Raw genomic sequence first — 15,680 nt, forward strand, 5'->3', positions numbered from 1 at the left:
ATATTAGACACCCTTTCGCCGATCCTCTCTGACACTACCCTGCAGTTTGTATTTCCTTTCAGTCATTCTTTCACCAACTATAGACAGTCTTTCCTTTCTTCGCATAATTTTGTTTTATCGCACCATGAATTCGCTCGCTCTCGCCCTCCTCGTCACCGCTGGTTCGGTGCAGGGATACACCTTGGTGGACTCTGGCTATGTCATGCGCAAGAACATCGACTCGATCGTGCAGCCGGGCAGGTATACCAGCCACATGCACAGTTTCTTCGGTAATGACGCCGTCACTGCAACAACCTCAACTACCGAAGAGCTTTTGTCCGGTTGCTCGACCAATTCCAACCCTAATGACCTGTCGGTTTACTGTCAGTTGCCCTTTCTCTTGCACTAACTAGTAACTAACAACATGCAGGGCACCCAACGCTCTACGCAAACACCGACAATGGCATTGTCCCCATCGAAGCCCGCTACTTCAAAGCCTACTACCACGGCATGGATGCCGCCGAGATCCCCTTCCCAACAGACTTCAAAGCCATCGCCGGAAACGCCAGCGCGTCGACCGCCGAGGAAATCGACGAGCTCTGGACGATGAGCTGGTGGTGCGAATATGGCCCCGAGACCTCGCCCGATGCGAACGGATTCCCTGACTCTGGATGTAACATCGGCCGACTCCAAACCCAGCTTCGTTTCCCTGACTGCGTTGACACGGAGACGCTGGAGTATGACTACTCGAGCCGCGCATGGCTAAAGAACACCAACCGCTGCCCGGATGGGATGAAGCGCATCCCGCAACTACGGTTCTCGGTTCGCTTTGACACCACTGAAGTCCTTCCGGATGGGTGGTCAGGCGAGGCCCCATTGTTCCTCGCAAGCGGGAACTCCTATAGTTTCCACGGCGACTTTATCAACGGATGGTTGCCTGAAGCTGCGGAGAATATGCTCCTTGCGACGGACAAGAGGGAGTTTCAGGTTGTTGACGGACCCAGGTCCGAGGTGCCGACTTGCACGCCTGTTGATGCGGATCCGGAGAATGGGACCAGTGATTATGAGGAGAGTTTGGAGATGATCGCGGAGGCGGCTGCTGCCTCCAGCTCGACTTCTATAGCTGTCACCTCCTCGTCCACCTCCGTTGTCACACCGAGCACGCCGGCAAGCAGCAGCGTCATTTCCTCTACTAGCACACCTTCGTCCCCACCAAGCGTCTCGCCTGTTCCTTCATCCATCAGTGTGCCCGCCCAGATTGCTGTTGTGGAAACCCCAACACCCTCGGTAGATACCACAGCTTCCTCCCAACCTGCAGCACCGTCCGGGACACAAACAGGTTCTCATCACTGTCGTGCCAAGTATGGACGCGGACATGGCCGCCCGAGATCCTGAACAAATATTGGGGGTGTTTCGCTCTATTGCTCGCGGAGTCAACTCGCGAGGTTTGGTTCCAGGCCCTTGGCGCGTTGAACTCTCTTTACTTTATCTAGACTTGCGATATCCAGTTATTAATAACATGGTCTCGTCCAAATGTTAGAGTAACAACGTCACTCATATGCTACAGATCATGCGGAGTCCGACTAGCAACGCATGAGGGTCTCCTTGAATGCAAGCATTAACACTGTGGTCGGATTCTATATTTGCATGCTGACTATATTCCGATCTGGTACCGTGGTCTCCAAACACAGGTTGTGGAAGTTGAGACGCTCCAGCCTCCACCACTAAATCTTTGCATTGGATGTCATCTTGCAGAGTATTTTACTTTGTTCAAAAGACAGTTCTATTTCAATAGTCCGGCATTATCAGAAGAAGATGTTCTATGTCCAAGATATAACCGCCCAATTGCTCAAGTCCAGGTTCCCATACGGAGAGATGCCCTCCTGCGGTACCTCAATCTCACCACCGACCACCCCACCAACCTTACTCCTAATATGTATTCCTATAGGCAGTATCAACAATGTCTAATCTTCTCGACTGGTGCCATCCAGTCAACGACCACTTCGCTAATTCTATTCTGATCATGAGGCTTAGCCCAAGAGCTGAACCAAACTCTACCACAAACAGGGTCTTTCCGTCGCACAATAAAAGTAAGCTTGAACAGCAACCCACCCCCAGACCATATCTTATCATTCCACAGTAGTATTGCACCCAACAACATGCGGATTTCCTGCGTTCTCCTTGCCGTGACCACCACCTTGATCCCCGTTATACTTGCCCTCCCGAATGTCCACATCACAGAGGAAGGCTATTCCAGCATCAAGTCCTCGGGGGGCAATGATTCAGGATGTCTCCGTGCTTGCTTCAACAAGAAGCCCGCGTGTCCTGAAGAAATGGTAACAACTGCACCCTTAACCTATAACATTCATGCTGGGCAGAGGACTAATTTTCTGAAACCCTGGTGTAAAGGAGCCGAAGAAACTGGTAAGTAGAATTCTGTTGTTGGGGCATCTGTGTCGCTCGCAAGACTTACACCTAGTTTTGTCCAGGGCGATTGTTGGACCTGCTGTTTGCGTGAGCAAGGCCGGCATGTACCGACCCATCAGCAGCTGTTATCTCACGCTGAGACTGAAAAACATGAGGTTCCTCTCGTGGGACCGCAGAGTAAGACCCCTTGCATCTTTAATATCTTTCCTTATTCACTACGTGCCGAGCGGGCCTGGTGCAGATGTGTCGCGAAGCTATTGATAGAGTGCGATATTAATCCCGGAGACAGATGTTGCGACTGGAGTGGCTGTGCCTGGTGTTGTGATAGCAAATGCCAGTTGCCCTGTACGCAATGGGGCTGTGACCATTGGGGGAAGTGTAAATGAGCCTGTATATTTTATACAGCCAACGTCTGAAAGTACAATTTTCCACACGAGTTTATATCGCTGTGAGATATTAATTTTTATCTATAGTGCATTCAGGAAGGATGATTTAGTATCAACAGACTCTATCAAGTATATATAAATTACTCACATTGAAAGTATAGGTAGTAGCCTTGAATTTCCTCTTCATATAAATAGACATGTTGACAAACTGCCCAAGATGGTCATCAGTACATTTGGACATGTCGTTCTCCGCCAGCCATACCTGATAGCACGCCAGATGCACTGCACGTTGGGACTTTTGACAAAGCATGACTATTAAAGGAAAGGTTCTTTTTTTGTTGCAAGTTTTTAGTCTTACACTGAGTACGCAATCTATGAAATCTTTGTTTGTTCGGGTGAGATGCTGGTGTTCCTTCCACGTAGAGTACAATAGCCCACCGGTGCATATAAACTCTAAATGGTGAACCGCTTTGCCATTTTCTAGCAAAGTACTGAGTACCGTTATCGGGACCAAGAAAATAAACTATGTATGAGGGTTGGACCGGCGACTTAGCTCCCAGAAGAGTTGGTACACAAAATAGAAGTATATTCGAATGGAGACGCTACTAGTTAAATCCCGAGAAAAGGTACCTTTCTCAAAATCATGATTCTCTTCAGTGTCAATTTCTCACTTGATAGATTGCCCTCCACGTAAATCTCCCTAGTTAATAGACACAGAATTGTATCCTTCCTGTGCCTCCTCATTTGGAAGAGGCTTGCGAGGCAATCTCTTTCGGAGTTGTTCCGCACTTGTGTGATAAATTCGGCTGCAATGACCGGGCACTTTTACTGTGGACTTGTTCCCGTTGCCATTATTGATGTTGTTTCCCTCATGTCTAAGCCTCTGTCTCGGCGTTGCTTCGGCGTTGTTTTCGATGCTGTTTTCGGTGTTGCTGGGGCGTATCTTGATGGACTTTTGCAGGATTTTGAGAGCCTAGGTGCGGAACGCAAACAGAATCAAGGGTATCCAGATTATGGCCGACACACAAACTGCAGAAGTAAATGAGCCAGGTATCTAGTGAATTTGACCACATAATAAAACGAGATCGACGTGCATATTTTGGCAAAACCCCATCCTGCTGTATACTGCAGATTGACTGAATAATTATGTGGGAAGGCTGCGATGTCCGCTGCGAGGAGCGAGACAAGGAATGACACGGGTAACTAGGGGATTGGTCAGTTTCCTCTTGGCCAACAGGCTAGAATAGGGCAGCGGGTTCTCGGCTCTCTTACAAAGATGATTGCAGTAACCACGAACGCCATGAGGATCCTGCCTTGCTGGATTGTCTCCTCGCATTGACTGAGCGCAACAACATTTTGCTCCAAGGTCAAAGTTGCGTTGACCTGGAAGAAATGAACCTTACACACGTCCTCTTCCAATGACAAAAGTCATATACTCACAGCTTTATATGTCCGCTCTCTGGCTGTGTCCACCCTATTGGGATCATTGATTATGTGGCCTGCTGCTGTGCACTCCGACTCACCCGGCCCCCGTTGCACGGCATGTTGATCTTCGACTATGGGCTTGAGCATGTTGAGCTCATCGCGCATATCTCTCACGTTGCTCAACAGTCCCGCAGTTCGTTTCACGTACTCATTCCTCAAGCTGCTGGAAGCCCTGGAATGATTATCTCGCTTACCCTTCATAATGATCTTGCTATCAATGAACTTCCTGATCAGTTTAGCCTCGTCAATTGCCTATACAGATATAAGAAATGGGGGCAAAGACTTTCAGGAGAGGGAGAGACTGACAGCTCCGTTCACAGCATCGGAGAAAAACTGTGGGATGGACCAGGAAGTTGGATGAGGGACCGGCGCAAAGTCCGGTGACGAATGTTTGGTCTCGTCGTAAAAGCGGACACAAGTTTCCCGGTGTATCAGGCTGGACGCCCTTGCCCTCCCTATGCCCAAGTCCCTTATGTCTATTCAGGATACTTAGGACAACAATATTGGGCCCGCCCTCCCTTTGGTGTGTACATAAGGTAATGACTGTTTCTGTTCAAGGTCAATATCAGTACTCCTGCTGTGTTCGGTGATCCAAGGTTACTCTAACCGTTATCGATTACCCAAAGCCAAAGCCGCTCAATACCAACAAAATCCCAGGACTCACACCAATTTTCCAGTCCATCCCTGAAAAGGTTTCTTGTCAGGACTTGATCTTTGTTGCGGCGTACACGTCTTTCCTCACCGTCCCTCGATTTCGATTGGTAATATGACTCGTCAAGCGTTCTAGATCTATGAATGGTGGTCTTGTCGTAAGCTTGGAGCAAGCGTTCGTAGTCACCTTCCTGTGGGGACGAATATCTTGCAAATGTGAGGTACGGCATCTTGGATGCTGTCAATAATTCGAGCATGGAAAGGAGGAGATTTAGTCTTGCATATGTTGCTAAAAGCAGTTCACACTTTTTACAGTCCCTGGACTCCTTGGCTTCTCCGTCCGGCAGTTGTCACATTCTTTGTGCTTTGTCTGACCAAAAGATTCAGTTCCAGTACTAGCATAGAGAATGAGCCAACGTACTATGGAGCACCCAGGTTCCATGTACCGAGATTTGGAAGATGCATCCGGTACTTGATGCCAGCTCGTTCAACAGAATTTGGATGTCTAGCCATAGGCGACAGGACCTTTCCCAGATTTCTAATGAACTCTCGACACGAAGTCCTCTAGGAGTCTTCACTCTCCAGGGAAATCTATACAGGTAGAAGAAATCCGGCATTCATCCATTGCATCTGCCACAGCGCCAGCTTCAGTAAACGGTAGCTATTCAACAAGGACCTACCGTATTAGCCGGGAGGTGAATCCACATGAATTTGAAATTACCCGCCCAGAACAGATCGTTCTTCTCCTCATCCTGATACAGCTGCTGTGCATTCTCTTGCGCAGCATTCATGACACTTTTAGGCCCCTTTTCTCGGTTGTAGATTATGTTGACGTCCACGATGTAAGCGCCCAGATAAGCCATTACCAGCGTACAAGTCAACCGTTGCTGCGTCGAAACTTTTGAGATTGAACGTCGTCCTTGGTTGCAGCATCTTACAGGCTCCACAGAGGGCAGGGCGGACACAGGGGGGATTGCGAAGCAAGCCTAGGACGCTTGCAGGTATCAGAGTGGGACAATTAAGCCAGGCGTCTACTCAGCGAGAAGTATACACTTACCACGATCTATTTCCGTGTTTTCGTTGAATAGCAGCGTTTAGTTTGATCTTTGTTATCCAAACATATAAGGCTTACATGGTCGTACTAGCGGAAGCTCAAGTGGAAGCGCTTCCCACTTCTTCACATATCACAGCCGCTGGAACACTGGTACCAGTAGGGGTGATAGCCATAGATCGTTTCTCGAATCCATCCTGTGAAAACAGGTTGAATTTAAATTGGTTTTTGAATTTCTTCCTGGTCTTCATCGCCCCGGTCTTCACTTCAGCAATTGATTTCCCCCTCGGATTTGTATTTGCAGGCTGCCTATTTCTTGCAGCGGCTGTCGTTTACTTTACAGTTATCAAGGGCTAAGTCCGGACACTAGAGGATATGGGTTTGATGTACATAATGATGGTGAAGCCGTGGAAAAGCTGTAAACTTTCCTTCCGGGAGTGGGCATTTGCTGGAAGGGGCGTGTCGCCTGAAGAGCGGACCGCCTCCCATGATAATTGTGAACATAAGTATGAGAATGGGGAACAGAACAGCCTGACGTTGCCCGCTGATATTGGCTGTCGGTGTGGCAATTCCCAGCGTCCTCCAGGCTGCCAAGTATTATTATTACACCCTATGCGCTATGTCCGACTAATAATTCCTCGTTCTCCTGGAAATAGTGTATATGCGCTTGGAAGTTGCACAACCCTTCACCTTGGCCATTCTTCGCGTTAAATTGTTGTATGAGCTTTGAATAATTCAATCATAAATCCAGTTATACTAATTGTTGTGGAACTCCACCTCAATACTATACACCGGATTGTTCATCGATAGTATGATAAGAGACTCCTCACTCGTCCCCGACCATCATGAGACAGAAACGTAGCTTTAGACTCCAGAAAGAAACAAGAGTAGAAGAATAAAATGCATTTTTCATGTGTAAAAAAAACCCCAGGATTGAAAGTTGACACACGAATCACTTATTCCTCAAATCATGTAACTTAATCTCCTTCAACAGACCAGCAGCACCAACAGCGTCCATAACAAGATGCATGACCTTGTGCTTATCATCACCAAGCAACTGCTTCCCCAATGCATAAGCACCTACCAACTCCTCGGCAAGACGCCGCTTGTGCCCTTTTTCATCGAAGGAGGAAGCACTGGATGATCGAGACGACGAGTTTGACACAGCCTCTTGTCTTGTTTTACGCTCTGCATGCCCGTGTTGATGCCCATGATCATGGCTATGCTGATGGCTATTGTTCCCAGTGGTTACTAGCTGATGTTCCTCAGTGATATCCGAGGACTTGATAGCACGAGTGTGGTGGTGAGCGTGGTCGTCGGCATGGGAGTGGCTGTGGTGATCGTACTTCTTCTCGAGAAGGCGCCGGTAAGTTGAAAGTCTGTCGTCGTCTTTGCGCAACATCTCTAGGGCTCCGATTGCAACAGCGGCACCCACACCAGCTTTAAGAAGATGGGGGGTGGAGTCTTCATCATCATCATCGAAGGCTTTGATGAGCTGATTGGCTGCGTAGACAGTTCCTCCGGCGGCGGCAGCAGTCGTTGCGTGGGCTTTGTAAGTGTGAAGACTACCAGACATTGCAGTTGCAGTAGGAATAATAAATGGTGCTAGTAGTGCGAGTACGAGTAGTCTTGATTGACACTGGACTCTGATAGCGAGACTAGAGTGTTAAAGTAGGTGAGTTGTGCGCATTTCTGCAAAGGCTTTATACCCCGCTCCTTATAGGTAACACGTGTGTAAAATCGCCCTGTCTGGTAACCTGCCAAACTTAAGCCAGCTGGGCATCCTAACCCGTTTGACAGCAGCTCCTATTATCACCAATCAAGTTAGTATGTATATCCAGTAAGGCTTGCCTAATACATATCATTGTGCACTCAGACTCACAGACTCTTCAAGACCATTATGTGGCACTATATGATTCGACAAGTAACTCGCGCAAGCATACACCAAGGCTGACTCCCACTCTATTGGTTGTGTAACTCCTAAGCTGTAGCTGATCTTCCTAGTACCACCATTATCCCCAGCTTGCCATAGCAGGTTAGCACTACACCTAAAGACTAACACCTGCTAACCAATTAAAAAGATTTGTTCAGACAAATTGGCTCTCAGTCGAAGGTGACCAAACTGTGCCACAGCCAAGGACAAAGTACAACTTCAAAGTTTAGCACATTCTTACTCGACATAGCTGTAAAGAGACTCAAACAAAAATAGACAAATGAGCCAATTATGCTGTAGGCCACAGAGCCAACTTTACCCCGCACAGAGACCCCTAGGGTGGTCCAATCTTAGGGGAATAGCCCAGAGTCATGCAACCTGTGTTACAGAGCATCAGACTTAGTTACACCAGCTGCTGACACCGTGAAGAAGTAGCTTACGTGCCACCTCACTCCAATAGCCTACGAAGGATGGCCTTGTACGCTGGGCAAGGCTAGGATATAGCCCTCCGTAAGCCCCAGGTCTAGATGAGGAGAATGGTGTCAGACCTTCATAGCTTATGACCAAGGTTAACAATACATATATTCTGTAGTTAACAGTACTGTAGACAAGTAATAAAAGGAGTAGCACACCAGAACATATTATGTATAAGGCTAAGGTTCTGGCAAGATTAGTGCCGCTATCATCTATAGAGAAGTCCATATTCTATGGCCTGTTTCCCTAGAACAACGCTATTTCAATTTCCCAATGCTTGATTAAGGCTAAAAGCTGAAAGGATGGGATAATCTCTGGGCCACAGAAAAGAGATACTGGCCACACAACAGGAGGAAAGTCTGAGCTTTAGGTTAAGATCTAATTATGGTGCCATGACCTGGCGCTCGGGGCGTATTTGGATGATTTCTATCCTGCATGCAAGTTTTAGACTCATCCTGGAGGGGGGCGTGGATTGAGTAGATCGTATGATGTCTACAGTGGCTTATTCTCTAGTCAAGTGTCACGCAAGCAATGCTTCCAATGTGAAAAGATTGGCTATTGGTTAGGTATATGAGGAAGTCTTGTTAAGCTTATACTAGTACTGTTAGATTAGAGTAACTATTTTGGTTTTTATAAAGTTTCCCAGGGATAGTTAAAGCTACGGCGCTTCGCGCTACATAGCTATATTTGCTGGCAACAGACAAAGCCTTAAAATATATGAAGGGTAGAATAAGTAATACAACCTAGGCTCGTGGATATCTTAGGGGCTGGTCTTATGTCCACAAGACTGTCCTGTGCAAGGCATGGACTAATTGAAATCTGCTGACCTTGCCAAAGGGAACTTACTTAAGCCTTTAAATCTTGTTCTCGTGCAGATACCATTATGTGATCTTATTTTCCAAAGACCGAAAAGAAAAGGGAAAAGAAATAGCTCCAGTGATGATGAACAGGGTAAATCATGGCAACGTTCAAAGCTGAATGTTGATTGTCAGGTGAACAGGGGAAGCCAGTCATCGGTAATTAGATATGCAGGGTAACAGAACTAATTCTTAGGGCATAGGTCTGGCCCAGGTAGTAGCTGACCTTCGATACTAGCATGTGCTTACTCCACCTGACAAAGGTCAGGCTCCATATTCTGTATAACATTATCCTCTGGCCATTAGCTCCAGTCACGACAAAAAGACAGCTTTGAGTAAGTGTCATAGCATAGGGTACTACGGCACGTTCTCCAATTGACTGCTAGGCCAATCCAACGTTAGATGAATAATATCTATCTTATCTCTATTCACTGACAACTAGAATCCATCTAGAGCCAATAGTGCGATAATCCAGGATGTGACCAGCGCACTGGCTTATCCATACGCTAATCGATGACGTACTGGCACATCCCCTTCTGACTCCCTAGCAGTGTATCTCCGAAGGTAGGACCAAGTCAGTTCTGTAACAATAATTTTAAGTCATTCTAAGCGCTAAGCATACAGAAAACAAAGATCGAATTGAAACTTCACTCTTAAAGGCATTTCAGAACGTGAAGCTTAACCAGAAGACTATATTACTTGCAGGTTACCTGTGAGTTCCCGGAACTGCGGTTGCAGGTGACCGAGCCTCGACTTTTTTGGTCGTGCTCCATGTTAATGGTACTGGATAGGCCCTGCATACTGGAAGTGTACCGATCCAAACTCAAGCGATGGACCCACGCCTCCTTAATCATGCCGGGATCAAATCTCGGAAACTAGTAATCCATATAGGCTTTATTTTTACCACGAACAGGTGGTCACATACCGGACCTCAGACGCCTGGCGCACGCACCAATCCAACAAAGCTACAGCTTATTGCCAAATCAGAAGGAAATCAGATACTGTATGAACAGTGCTTATAGTTCTTCTTCTACCATATCAACCGCTAGAGGGACCACATGCTCACAATCTCGGATATAGACCCTGATCCAACATTCTGGCCTTTGCGAAACAAAATATAGGGGTCATGAGCGCGCATTCCACTTTCGGTCTATCAAGTCGTTTATAATCGCATCGGGTTGCCAATTGAGCCTTGACCCCGCCTTCAAAGTCTGCTGCACTCCACGTAAGCATGGTGTGACACTGGATGGCTGCAAAAGAGGAGCAAGCAACCTCGGGCCTCCATGGACTGCAAGTGGGCAGATCAGTGGGTGGCTGAAGAAAGATCCCAGCTTTCGTGATGCTCTAACCGGCCATTGCACACGCACTCCGCTACTATAAATACAAGACGATTCAGAGCTTGAAATGCAGAGCAGCAAACGTACATGGTATGAGAATCACAAGCCTTGACTTTGTACAGATACTATGACGACCACTGAGGCCAAATCTGTCAGATTGACATGCGATTTTGAATATCTGGAGCGCAGCGATGGGGCACTAGTCGGTGGAAAGAACTCTTCTTTGGGTGAGTTAGTCACTGGCTTGAAAGCAGAGGGGATTACTGTGCCTCCTGGTTTTGCTACCACCTCCTACGCCTACTGGAGCTACGTCGACGCAAATGGTATCCGAAAGGCAATCACTGACCTACTCGCTGAGTGGGAGTCCGGGAAGCTGAGTCTGGCAGAAGTAGGCAAAGCGATACGCCGCCAGTTTCTCCAGGGCTCCTGGCCAGCAAACACCGCCGCTGCGATTGGACACGCCTATCGAGAGCTGTCCACGAAATCAGGGAATTATTCAAATTTGAGTGTTGCTGTGCGTTCCAGTGCCACTGCAGAAGACTTGCCAGATGCAAGCTTTGCTGGCCAGCTAGATTCCTTTCTGAATATATCCGGGGAAGCTGCGGTATTGAATGCCTGTCGACGATGCTATGCATCACTTTTCACAGACAGAGCAATTAGCTACAGGCAAGCAAAAGGATTCGATCATCTCGGTATTGCTCTTTCAATTGGTATCCAGCGCATGGTTCGTGCCGATACCGCTGGCTCTGGAGTCATGTTCACCATCGATACCGAAAGCGGGTTTGACAAGGTTGTGCTCATCAATGCCGCTTGGGGACTCGGCGAGAATGTTGTGCAAGGCGCTATCGATCCGGATGAATATCAAGTCTTCAAGCCTTTTTTAGCCCAGCCTGGCCTAGTGCCTATCATCGACAAGAAATGCGGTGGAAAGGAAAAGAAAATGGTCTTTGGCGGCAAAGACTCGCCGACCTACAACGTGCCCACCTCCAAGGCTGAGCGAGCTGCATTTGTGCTCGGCGATGAAGAAATCTTACAGTTAGCACGTTGGGCATGCATAGTCGAGAGACACTACGGGTCCCAGATGGACATCGAGTGGGCCAAGGACGGGATTACCGGCGAGCTATTCATTGTTCAAGCCAGGCCAGAGACCGTGCACTCACGCGGCGGTTCGGCACTCAAAATTTATCACATCGGTGAAAGAGGTCGCACCTTGACCACAGGGTTTTCGGTCGGTGATGCAGCCTTTTCAGGACGCGTGTGCCTTATCGAATCCGCCAAGGACATTGATCGATTCGTCGATGATTCGATCTTAGTGACGGGAGCCACGGATCCAGACTGGGTGCCCATCATGAAGAGAGCAGCAGCTATTGTTACTGATCATGGAGGACGAACCTCACATGCTGCAATTGTTAGCCGCGAACTCGGTGTGCCAGCCGTAGTCGGCACAGGGAACGCCACTTACCTACTTCATACAGGTCAGGAAGTGACAGTTTCATGTGCCGAGGGCAACAAGGGCTTTGTCTATCAGGGCAGGTCTGCCATCACCTGCGAGGCGATTGAACTAGGCGATTTGCCAACAGTGCAAACGCATATCATGCTGAACCTTGCCAATCCCGCCGCTGCCTACCGATGGTGGCGGCTTCCAATAGATGGAATAGGGCTTGCTCGAATGGAGTTTCTTGTGAGCAACATCATCCGGGTTCACCCAATGGCATTTGTGCATTTCTATAGGCTCACAGACGCCAAGGCCCAGCAGAAAATAAACCGCATAACAGCTGGATACGAGTCTAAGCCTGATTACTTTGTGGATAAGCTGTCGCAAGGCTTCGCAGCGCTGTGTGCACTTGTATACCCAAAACCGGCTATCATCCGCATGAGCGATTTCAAGACAAACGAGTATGCAGGTTTGATTGGTGGAGCCGAGTTTGAACCACGCGAGGGGAATCCAATGATCGGTTTTCGCGGTGCGGCACGATATTATTCGCCGCAATATAGGGAGGGGTTCGCCTTGGAGTGCCAGGCAATCAAACGGCTGCGCGAGAGGCTAGGTTTCACCAATGCTGTTGTCATGATCCCCTTCTGCAGGAGCGTTGATGAGGCACGGAGAGTATTGGATGTTATGGCAGAAAATGGTCTCCGGCGTGGTGTCAATGGGCTGCGAATCTATGTGATGTGCCAAATTCCGTCCAACATGATTCTGGCCAGCCAGTTCATGGAACACTTTGATGGGCTCTCTATTGGCTTCAACGACCTCACACAGTTGACACTTGGTGTTGACTGTGACTCTAGCGAGCTAGCGTATTTGTTCGATGAACAGAATGATGCTGTCAAATGGATGATCGCGCGGGCAATCGCAGCGGCGCGCCAGGCTGGTTGCGAGGTCAGCCTCTGTGGGCAGGCCCCAAGTGACGATCCGAAGTTTGCGAGGTTTCTGGTTGAGGCTGGCATTACGTCAATCTCTGTCAGCCCGGATACCTTTATTGCAGTGAGGAGGAACATCGGGGCTGCTGAGCGTGCGTGACTCTCAGTTAAGCATGATTATGGCATTCTGCTCTCTCCAGGATGCTACCTACTACTTCTTCTTCTACATTGGCGCTATGCATTACTTTTGTTCAGATAGCATAAAGAAAAGTCTTCTTGCTTTGTCTAAACTCCTCCTCGATACAGTAAGATGATGATGGAGTTGATAGATATGGATTATCTCCGGGGATGGATGTATGATCCGGCTGCAGTGCTGGTTACTGCAGCCTTTCAACCATGTCTCAGAAATGCATCAACGGAGTGAATCAATAACGTGCCCCCAGATGTTGTGCACCTCAATTTGTCCAATCAGCGAAAGCGCCTGACCACTATGTAAGATAAAATAGCGCTGTGGTACGCTTTAAATGTGAATACTGGGCTTCAATACGAATGTCAGCAAGAAATGGTCTGAATCACGAGAAGGCTGTGGCGAACCAAATAGGGGCACGTCGTATTCAACCTTGGAATCTCTGAGGTACCGCGAGGCTGAGTTCTTTTTTTAGACCACATTTACATGTTAAAATAGGGGAGTTGTTGCCGCGTACAGGTGTTTTAGACATTTCAAGCTTGGCCGCCAAGTTCAACTTTCTATTCGCGCTTCTCTTCGTTCAATCCTGCGATGTCTCGTCAATCAAGTGATCACCAAAAAGCTTTGCAGGCTTTTGGATACAAAATGGTCCTCAAAGACAGGAGCTCATCACTCAAAGCCAATAAATCCCCGAAGTTGCTTTTCCCGTCCCCGAAACCGATGGACACATGGTTCTACAAGATTTCCGCAATGCTATTTGGTACCATTTGTTTCCTTGGCATAGTCTTCATGCTTGTGAGATATGACGAGCAGCCATCACCTATTTTCTCTTATCAGATCACCCTGAACACCATCATATCTGTTCTCGCGACATCATCGAAAACGTCACTCATCTTCGTGGTTGCGGAGTGCATTGGACAACTCAAATGGATGTTGTTCCACGATGCGCAACAAGACAGAAGACTTTATGGCATGCAGCTATTCGATGAAGCCAGTCGTGGGTCCATTGGCTCCATGGTCATACTTTGGAAGCATAAGGGGCAGTCTTTGGTGTCCTTAGGCGCGTTGATCATGGTTCTGGCCTTTGCATTTGGTCCCTTTCTGCAGCAGGTCTTGACATATCCTATTCGGAACACAGTGGAGTTTAAAGGAGCATTCGTACGTTCCACACCATGCAACAATAGGAAAGATGATCAAGGTTGGCTTAGAACAAATGATGGTTGACATCGCGGCTTCGTTCACCAAGGCGGCCATCATGGAAAGTAACGAAACAATCCACGGTACTTCCTACAAGCCCAGGGTATATGTTTCAGTCCACTGGGTTTGGATCCTGCTTCCTGCGACTCTAGTGATCTCGAGCGGCTGCTTCCTATTCCTGACCATCCTCGCCAACCGACGTCATCGACTACGTTTGTGGAAGTCTTCAATCCTTGCTATTCTTTATCACGGTCTTGACGGTTTTGGACTTGTGGACGACGAAAAGAAATATGAGACTGTTAGTCAGATGGAGAAAACTGCGCAGGATGTAGGAGTGAGGTTGCAGAGGCGTGGAGATCCTAGGGGTCTAGTACTAGATCAATCTTAACCATTTCACTCAGGATGCATGCTATCAGAGTACTACGACTCACTGATGCTCGATCCGAAATCCCAGGTGCTCATAAACATGAGATCCGAAGAGCTAACATAATAGATCTCGTCTCAGCCCAGCATCAGCCCTTATCATTACAAGATCCTTCCTGGTGCTGCATACCTAAATCTGCCCAATATAGCAATGCTATATATGTTTTCTCCTAATCGGCTTTCTGATATTGCAATATGTCGCACATAGCCGTTAGGGAATGCTAAGTACGCCAAGCTACTTGGCAGGTATTCATTCCTGTACCCCGTAGCGTCTCTTGTGCAGTGGGTGGGTGGAATATTTTTAAGAACTTGACTTTTGACACATCTTCTGTAAGCCATTTTTAGGTCATTATAATCGATCTATACCGTCGCACTTCCTCTTGGTATTGCATTCGGGTACGATTCCGAGTTAAACAGGAAAGGGAAACAACCAGGATTCGACCTTTCTATGGAAGATGTATGCTAGGTCGCTAGCAGTCTCCTCCGGAACTGCGACTTAACACGAAGACGCACGGCAGGGATGCTCTTCAATATCTCGGAAGTAAGTATGATATATGAATTAATATATACTAAAGTGCTCAGACACGCCACTAGACGTGGGATTAAATAAGTGTTACACAATCCGCCGCCTCAAATCAGGGCCAGGGGTAGTCAGCGCCTAAACAAGTGCCGCAGCCGCAAGACTGATAAGGCCAGCGGTGATCAGAGCATACGCGTAGCGAGCCCGAGTGACAGCTGCAGCACCGGTGAAAACGCTCTCATCGGCGGGAGAGGTGTGCGAGGCAGTCTCATTGTGAGACGAAGGTGAAGAGGCAACGGGAGCTGCGGAGCCAGAGACGACAGATGTAGCAAAGGTAGGAGGGACTTTCTGGCTAGGTGAAGAGGAAGATGTAAAGGTGACGATGGGCACGAGGCCCTCGGGTACTACCCCG

General features: G+C 48.0%; 4 protein-coding genes across 4 annotated transcripts; 2 read left to right on the plus strand and 2 right to left on the minus strand.

Annotated features, from left to right (window-relative positions):
- Nucleotides 1-124: 124 nt before the first annotated feature.
- BJY04DRAFT_210375 (DUF1996 domain-containing protein) lies at nucleotides 125-1,576 on the plus strand (the record flags this gene model as incomplete). Its single annotated transcript, XM_073714247.1, has 3 exons — nucleotides 125-362; nucleotides 410-1,104; nucleotides 1,547-1,576. 3 exons carry the CDS (start codon nucleotides 125-127, stop codon nucleotides 1,574-1,576), a joined length of 963 nt encoding a protein of 320 aa, XP_073566540.1.
- Nucleotides 1,577-3,803: 2,227 nt separating this feature from the next.
- Nucleotides 3,804-5,791, minus strand: BJY04DRAFT_222735 (uncharacterized protein; the record flags this gene model as incomplete). Its single annotated transcript, XM_073717482.1, has 4 exons — nucleotides 3,804-3,995; nucleotides 4,065-4,175; nucleotides 4,233-4,529; nucleotides 5,609-5,791. The coding sequence occupies 4 exons, from the start codon at nucleotides 5,789-5,791 to the stop codon at nucleotides 3,804-3,806; spliced, it is 783 nt and encodes a 260-aa protein (XP_073566541.1).
- Nucleotides 5,792-6,801: 1,010 nt separating this feature from the next.
- BJY04DRAFT_139095 (uncharacterized protein) lies at nucleotides 6,802-7,628 on the minus strand. The gene has a single exon (XM_073708647.1). The coding sequence runs from the start codon at nucleotides 7,553-7,555 to the stop codon at nucleotides 6,932-6,934; it is 624 nt and encodes a 207-aa protein (XP_073566542.1). The 5' UTR covers nucleotides 7,556-7,628; the 3' UTR covers nucleotides 6,802-6,931.
- Nucleotides 7,629-10,670: 3,042 nt separating this feature from the next.
- On the plus strand, nucleotides 10,671-13,231 carry BJY04DRAFT_199390 (phosphoenolpyruvate synthase). Its single transcript, XM_073712765.1, has one exon. The coding sequence runs from the start codon at nucleotides 10,708-10,710 to the stop codon at nucleotides 13,099-13,101; it is 2,394 nt and encodes a 797-aa protein (XP_073566543.1). The 5' UTR covers nucleotides 10,671-10,707; the 3' UTR covers nucleotides 13,102-13,231.
- Nucleotides 13,232-15,680: the final 2,449 nt, after the last annotated feature.

Source organism: Aspergillus karnatakaensis (genome assembly GCF_047715665.1).
Source record: "Aspergillus karnatakaensis strain CBS 102800 unplaced genomic scaffold BJY04scaffold_63, whole genome shotgun sequence".
Taxonomy (NCBI): domain Eukaryota; kingdom Fungi; phylum Ascomycota; class Eurotiomycetes; order Eurotiales; family Aspergillaceae; genus Aspergillus; species Aspergillus karnatakaensis.

Coding starts and splice junctions, on each gene's coding strand:
- BJY04DRAFT_199390 (XM_073712765.1), top strand. CDS start 10,708: ATGACGACCACTGAGGCCAAATCTGTCAGATTGACATGCGATTTTGAA.
- BJY04DRAFT_139095 (XM_073708647.1), bottom strand. CDS start 7,555: ATGTCTGGTAGTCTTCACACTTACAAAGCCCACGCAACGACTGCTGCC.